General features: G+C 30.9%; 1 protein-coding gene across 1 annotated transcript in view; it reads right to left on the bottom strand.

Moving 5' to 3' along the window:
- Window positions 1-578: 578 nt before the first annotated feature.
- Window positions 579-8,544, bottom strand: part of LOC106459341 — a 30,338-nt gene continuing 22,372 nt past the window's right edge. Inside the window, exons 2-6 of the mRNA XM_013918960.2 lie at window positions 7,515-7,698; window positions 6,325-6,471; window positions 4,962-5,031; window positions 2,619-2,727; window positions 579-1,196 (exon numbers count right to left, since the gene is read on the bottom strand). Coding sequence (XP_013774414.2) covers window positions 1,131-1,196; window positions 2,619-2,727; window positions 4,962-5,031; window positions 6,325-6,471; window positions 7,515-7,692 — 570 coding nt within the window. The 5' untranslated portion in view covers window positions 7,693-7,698 and the 3' untranslated portion in view covers window positions 579-1,130. The remainder of the gene's footprint in view (window positions 1,197-2,618; window positions 2,728-4,961; window positions 5,032-6,324; window positions 6,472-7,514; window positions 7,699-8,544) is intronic.

The following is an 8,544-nucleotide window of genomic DNA, read 5'->3' as shown; positions in this document are numbered from 1 at the left end:
GCGACGAAATTACAAAAACAAAACAAACTAGAAAATGATATGACTGTACTTTATTTATTCCTTTTCCTCTGTCGGAGAGAATAATTTCTCAAAAGCTTATATCAAAATCTATTACCGTACTTCATCAAACAACAAACAAACACGAAAGTCTTAGCACGTTACAACACACAGTTAAATAAAACAAATGGGTTGTATCTAATTTTGCCTTCTTTCTGAGAGAATGATTGAACTCTTTGTGACGTAAGTGTAATTCTTTTTCTTTTCAAATCGAAAATCCAAGGTCTTTTAACATAAAAATGTTGACTACCTTCATTTTTTATCTGAACATTTAACATGACCATGTGGCCCATAAGATTTAATCAATTCTTTAAAAACCCAAAGGATGTGTTAGGGAAAAAAGTTTGGACTAACATAAATTTTCTTTTTTTTTCTTCCGGTAGATAAATGAACTTTACAATGGCGCATATGAAAAACATTTTTTTTTTAAATTCTCATTACATTTAAGTAAAACGATAACATCATATTTGGTGTAAAATACTTTATTTCACATAATTGAGGTCAGTTTTTAATTTATTCATATAATGATTAATGAACAATGTTTCAACATATTCAAATAAACAACAAAGCAGTCCTATTGACATCATATTCACAATTAGTGAATGACATGGATAGGTTTTGGAACAAGGTATGATTATGTATTTTACTGAGATAATAACTTTTATAAGAAAGGTATGCAACTGAATATTAATCGCCAGCAAAGTATTAATATATGCACATAATAATTTATTTTTCTGTATGCATTTGTTTTAAATTGAAAACCTGTACAACGCATGTAGGCCTACATTTATCAGCATATTATTAATACTAGTGCTTATTTCTGTTTTAACGTTGTAATTGTATGTCAATATGCCCATTTATGATTTATACATAACAGATACCAGAAATTAACTAATTTTGGAAAGACATTGTTAATTAGAAAGTTTTTTGGTAAAATAAATAAAAACGTTTAGGGAAATATATCACTAAATTAAAAAAATAATGGAGCACCAACATGATTACTTTATTAAAAAATTTAGAACAACATGTGGTTGGTCAGCCTAAATAAAGTAAATTTTTCGTGTGCTGGTTAATTAAAGAGTATTTCTACTTGGCAGGAAAGACATTGGTCTTTGGTGCTGTTGGAATTGGTTTTCAACCTGTAAATAGATAAATAATAATAAAAATTAAATGGAAAACTAAACAAAATACTTATTTAAATAAAGCTTACTGAACTTACATATTACAAAGAGCATCATGAAAATTAATTTTTGTAAGATTTACACTTGTGTGATATAAGACAATTTAAGTTTAATCTTATCTCTTCTGATCCAGTTGTTTTGTTCAAAAGGTGGTTTGCAAGGTTATTAATATTACTAAGCAATTCACTAAACTTTCTTTATTTTATAGTCATTGTATTTATTTAAATTTATCATTTAACACACATAACTGATCAATTTAGCCAATTAACATAAAAAGTGACTTTAAAGATTAAGATTTCCACATTATCCATTCAAAGCAATCTTCCTATCACCTAGAAGTTTTTTTTTACTTTATAACTAATTAATCTTAATTGGTTACTATTTTCCTGTTACCTTGAGTCAAATACCATAGACTGAACCTTCATTTGTGACATTCCAAAGATATTTACTAAATATAATCCCTAGTGATATTTTACAATCACTAAATATAATCACTTGTGATATATAATGACTCAGTTACTACTAATTATAATCACTTGTGATATATAATGACTCAGTTACTACTAATTATAATCACTTCTGACATTTGACACAATTACTAAATATAATAACTTGTGACATTTGATATGGTTACACTAAATATATAATCACTCGTGACATTTGATATGGTTACACTAAATATAATAACTTGTGACATTTGATATGGTTACACTAAATATGTAATCACTTGTGACATTTGATATGGTTACACTAAATATATAATAACTTGTGACATTTGATATGGTTACACTAAATATATAATCACTTGTGACATTTGATATGGTTACACTAAATATATAATAACTTGTGACATTTGATTTGGTTACACTAAATATATAATCACTTGTGACATTTGATATGGTTACACTAAATATAATCACTCGTGACATTTGATATGGTTACACTAAATATAATCACTTGTGACATTTGATATGGTTACACTAAATATAATCACTTGTGACATTTGATACAGTTACACTAAATATAATTACTTGTGACATTTGATATGGTTACACTAAATATAATCACTTGTGACATTTGATACGGTTACACTAAATATAATTACTTGTGATGTTTGACACATTTACTAATATAGAGTTTTGTCATGCATTACCCATTGCTGGCACTCTGATTTTAATATTTTTTTTCTGTGTATTTTTTAATCATCTACACAATAGCCTTGTAATTAGGGATACCAGATACTAAGGTTTTTATAGAAATTTAGGTTATTTTACAAGCTAGTATCATAGTCACTAAGTCTGACCAATATTTCTAGTCTGTTATTATTTAGAAACTATGTATTTTTTAGTTTTGAATAAAAAAATCATAAAATTAACTCACAGTAGGTGTCAACTGTTTTTCTTTCTTTGTTTTCCTTTGATACTCATCATCACAATATTCATTTTCATGAAGACTAAACTCAGCCATTGGAGGAGAACCTTGGGTTAAGCTGGTCTTTAGTTAAGGAAAAGATTTCAGAAAAGTTAGCGGATCAACAAAATTCAATAGTAAAATTGTCTAACTTGTGATATTGGTATTACAATTCAATTCGATAAGCAAGATATCTCCTACAGAATTTTGTGCCCTTCTGTTGGTTAAACAGTGATGCCTGACTCCTTCCTTAACCAAAGTGCAGTACAGGACCCACAGTGTTACTGTGTCCTGGTCAACAGGAAGTACAGACATAGGTCTACAAAGTAGGCCTTCCTTTGCTCTGCTACAGACTACAATGTTAAGGTAGTATATACCTTTTACATAGTGTTATACAACCATGTCAAAGTAGTATATACCCCTTTTACATAGCATTATACAACCATGTTAAAGTAGTATATACCCTTTACATAGCATTATACAACCATGTTAAAGTAGTATATACCCTTTACATAGTGTTATACAACCATGTTAAGGTAGCATATATATACCCTTTACATAGTGTTATCTAGGTTTTGACCTTTCTATCAGGAAAAACAACAATATTTTCATACTATGGTTTTTTGTATGAAAATGTGATGAAACTAGTACAAAGACATGTTTTGGCACATGTTATGTAATATTACCACTGTGGCTAATTTCCATATTATAAAAATATAGAAATACAAAAAAATGTCTTATGTTCCTGATAACTTTGACAAACATGACTGAATGCTGACTGAAAATGGGTCCAGACTATGATGGGATGTGAAGAACTAGTCTGAACTAATGAAAAACTTTGAAAATTAATTCAAAATAAATTGTGATATTTTTTGACATTTAAAGGGTATATGTTACTTTAACTAAGTTTTATAAAGGTTAATGATTAAACTCTACAGGTGTAAAAGTAACCAACAGTAGAGTGCCTGACCCTCCAACCCTCACCCCGTCACCGTTAGCTGTTTATATTTTGGTTTTAGTGTTTTTGTGTTATTTTGTGGGCATGTTTTCTTTGCAAAGAAACAAATTTAAATTTTTCTGAAATAATGATCTCAGCCTCTGACCTTCTTACCCCAGAATAAATAGGGTTCTTCCCTATCCTCAATGGAAGTGACCTTGGAATATTAGTTAATTTGTTTGGTATAGAGCAAAGCCACTTTGGACTATCTGCTATGCTCATTGCAGGGAATCAATCCCCAGATTTTAGTCTTGCAAGTCCATAGACTTACCGCTGTCCCATTGGGGGATGTATTAATTAAAATCTGCTGCCTAGTGCTCTATTTATTGTGTGGAAAGTATATATATATATCTATAGATGGATGAATTATGTCATCACAATATCCCCTGTATTTTTTTTGGTTGGGAGGGGAATGTAAAAGCTAATGTGTGGTTAAATACATATAGCTGATAAAGTTAGTCAAAAACTATAGAAGTTATTTTTAAGCGAGCACATTCTTGAAGTTCTGTTATATGTGGTGTTATATTAAACCTGTTTGTAATTACTGGTGTTTAAAAGTTAAGGAATAAACTGTTTGTTGAGCAGTAATGAATTGTTCCTTAACTTTTGGACCACAGTGCATTGTATCTGTGGCTAGGAACAAAGAGGATATATAAGTAGAATATCAGGTACATCATCTAGAACAATGAGGATATATAGTTAGAATATCAGGTACATCATCTAGAACAAGGAGGATATATATAGTTAGAATATCAGCTGAATCATCAAGAACAAGGAGGATAGATAGTTAGAATATCAGGTACATCATCTAGAACAAGGAGGATATATAGGTAGAATATCAGGTACATCATCTAGAACAATGAGGATATATAGGTAGAATAAGAAAAAGAGCTTACAGTTTTATACAGTATTGAAACATTTATCTTCTAAATAAGACAGTGCAATAGATTATTGTATAATTAGTACTACTGGAAAATGTCACTTAAACACACATTTGATCATCTTTCTTCTTGGTTAATTTGTTAACCAATCATGTAATGTATCATAATTTGTTAAAAGAGAAACTAAACAAATCACATAATGCATCTTAATTCGTTATGAGAAACCAAACCAATCACATAATGCATCTTAATTCGTTAAGAGAAACCAAACCAATCACATAATGCATCTTACTTTGTTAAGAGAAACCAAACCAATCACATAATGCATCTTAATTTGTTAAGAAAAAATAAACCAATCATATAATACATCACATTTACACGCACAAATAATGGAGTCAAATCACATGTTGGTGTTGAAAAAAACATGAAGGATACACTGGTTGGAATCCTGAATATTTTCCAAATGAGAAGAGTCTTGAAAACTGGGAGAACTTGTACCCTGAAACTGTGATATACAAGAAAATGGATTACCATATTTTTTATTATTATCACAGAATGTTTTGTCATTGCACACATAAGTAAGGTTTTAAGTTTGATACATGTTTGATTTGCGAACGTATGTTAATTAAATCGAAACTAAAACTGATATTTTTACCAGATGTCTAACACAGACCTGTGAATTTAAACTTCATGAAAGTTGTTTGGGTTGTAATAACGGATTTTACATAATTCAGCTACGCAGATTTCCATATTAATACTCATTTTTTTTCTATTATGTAAGGATTTTTTTTTTTACAAATCTGGAAGAAAAAAAACATACTTAGATCAAATTATTATTTCGTTTACCACAATGAACATTTTTTATTATGATGTTTGTTAACAAAAATACAAATAAACTGAAGAAAAGGGAAGACCATTGATGTCAAACGAATATGCATCCTCATTCATCCCGATTTTTGTTTATGTGAAATTTACATCTTTTAGTCTCAAAACTTCGTGTTGTGGTCTTTCTTTTATGTATTGCGTTATGATGTTTTGTGAAAAATCTGTACGTGATGGAGAAAAATGGATATCATTTTCTGATTCAGCGAACATTTAAACATTTCAAAACAATAAAACCATCGCAGGCCTGTGTAATGAACAAAAAGTTGCGAAAAGTGTATTTCATCTTTTTTAATTGCGAAAACAGTAGCTATAAATCTTACTACAGTTATATTTATTTTGTACTAAATGCGTTCGTTTTGTAGGTGGCGTTAAGTATATTTTGTCCACTTTTTAAAAGTATACACCAATCAAAAATAAGTCATTTATCTTTCTTAAATTCTCTGCTTATATATGGGACAATAATTAACCTGATCAGTGCTTGAAGTGGTGGAAAGGAGGAAGCACGATGGTTCGTGAAATATTTGAAACTGGGTACTATGTTTCTTGTTTTTCATGGGTATTCTTTATTTGTTATTATAAAAGTAACTAAAATATAAACATTAGGTTAGATTAGATAAGATAATGAAAAAAAAAATCTTCACGAGGTATACTTCCGAGCAACTCGTGCCTTACGTAATGCGATATGGTGACCTGAGTGTTCGGACTTGCAACGCTAGTAACAGGGTTTCGATACCCAGTGGTGAGCAGAGCACACATAGCCCATTATGTAGCTTTGTGCTTAATTACAAACAAACAAACAAAGCATTTTTGTACATTACTTCTTAAAACAAAATAACAATCACTATTAAAAGATATTAATGAGCAGTTACTCTTATTTCAACGAAATTTTACAGTTATCATTTTAACAGCTTACCGCTGCTTCTGACTTTGTCGAACAAAGACGAGCTTGAAGGAACTGAAGGAGTTAGCTTTGGGAGAGTGTGACGACAACTGTTTGATAAAGTTGGACTTCTAGGCGGAACAGTAACTTCGTCTTCGTCTTCAGATGAGTCTGATGAATCTTAAAGAAGAATACGAAAAATACACGACTTTGCTATTGTGTTAAAACGATACAAGCTAGATAAGTCTTGCAACAATGGGGAAAATAAGACATATTTATATAAAGAAAACACTTAGGATAAAAATAACAAGAACGGATAGTGTAAAGCAAGGTACTGACAAATCGAACACTTTTGGTTGGTATAACTTATTATTTCGGGAGTGAGTTAACATTTCAGTCCTTGGCTTATTGTGGTGACTTTCGGATTGCCCGATAGAGGAATGTCGCAATACTAAAATCCAAAATAAATTATATTATATAATACGAGGAAACACAGAGTAAACACGATGCATAGCTGGATGTTTAATGAATTTAAGGTTTTATGACTTTATGCTTTTGTTTAAGATAGACTGGTAAGTTTTTCAAAGATTGCAAAAAAAAAAGGAAAAACAATAACAATATTTACTTGAATTGATCATGGGAATGAGAGGCTTAACGTTTGCTTGACCGAGATAGAACGTATATCTCAATGTATAAAATGAAAATATACATTTTAAAACTCAATAAAAGAGTTTAAAGTTTCGAAGTACTTTTAAAACAGTAATGTTCCTTCAAAATTATCAGTTTTATTAGTAACGAATATAACACAACACAGTGAATATATATATTAAGAGCACTAAAGCAGTATTTACACTGTCTAGAACAACGTTACATGTACAACTATTTTGTTAAGAAAGTGAAATTTTAAACTTGTGATAAAAGGTCAAGTAAACCCTCGAGTTCAGGAATGACCGTACCTAATTTGGAACTACTGACCCGGTGTGGGACAGCCAGCTAGCAGCATCCGCTGCCACAGAGGCTTTGTGCGGCTCTTAGAACTGAATAAAAGGATTAACTGTCATTTTTATAACGCGTCCACAGCTGAAAGTGGGGATCGTGTTTAACGGTATCACGTCCCAAACCCTGAATCCTTTGATCCGCAGACTGTTACACTAACCACTACGACCACGCCATTTCTTTGATGAGAAAAAGTTAGTGGAAAAATGTCAAGAGTATTTTTTTACCTGTTTCCCATCCTAGCATATCTCTGGCATGTTGGAGTTCGCTCATCAGCTCTTGATTCTGAAGAAACACGGGTTTAGAGTTTGTTGTGAAATTGGATGAGGGTTCCTGGTCATCTGTGAAGATTTCGTCATTATGAGGTTCCGTTAGGTTTTGGTTTCTCGTAGAACACATCGTCATAGTATTCTGCACAGAGCACGGAAATAAGGCTTATTAATAACTCAATTAGTGATATTCTGCACCAGTTATAAAACACATTATAGCAATACGTATTTTGACGTTATTTTTAACATTTTGAACACGTATCGGTATAACAACATACAAAAAGTACAATGAAATACGTCTATATAGCTACTTATTGCTTTTAACTCTAGAACTATGGATAAAATCCACATCAAGTTTTTAAACAAACTTTTGACTGTGAGTCTATTTGTTTATTGGTCATAAAATCCTTACTAACATACAAGCCACACAAAAATTTTAAACAAAAAAAAAACATCGTCAGTTTTGCAGTTAATCCTACTAACAGCTGCTCTGTTTCTCTAAGCGTGTGTTACATGTGTGTGATTTTTACACAGTTTCTTCGGTCACTTCTTTACATTGAGAGATGCGACAGGCAAAATCAGAATCTACTCATTATGATGCTTTGTGTGGGCTCCTACTAATAGAAAACGTGATCAGTTTTTCATGATTAAAAATATTATGTCTCAAAAAATTCACAAAGTTTATCATCAACGCCTGCTTACAAAGAAATCTCTCAACTCGTAACATCTCTCACAAGGTTTGTTAACAGTTGTTAATTAAGAACAAAAAAATTCAATGGCGATATCCCGCCTATCACACTGATGTGCAAAAAAGTTAAGGAACGAACTGCTTGTTGAGCATTAACGATTTATACTTTAACTATTGGATAACAATGTGTTTCATGTACAAAATAATATTTATGTGGAATCTAATTACGGATCATTCAGACAGAGAAACTTGTATGTAAGAACAAAAGTCCACGAAACATATGAACGCAATAGTTTGAAA

The sequence above is a fragment of the Limulus polyphemus genome, unplaced genomic scaffold, assembly GCF_000517525.1.
Source record: "Limulus polyphemus unplaced genomic scaffold, Limulus_polyphemus-2.1.2 Scaffold595, whole genome shotgun sequence".
NCBI classification, from domain to species: Eukaryota; Metazoa; Arthropoda; class Merostomata; order Xiphosura; family Limulidae; genus Limulus; species Limulus polyphemus.
Note: the sequence above shows the minus strand (reverse complement) of the source record. Positions and strands in the feature narration are given on the sequence as shown.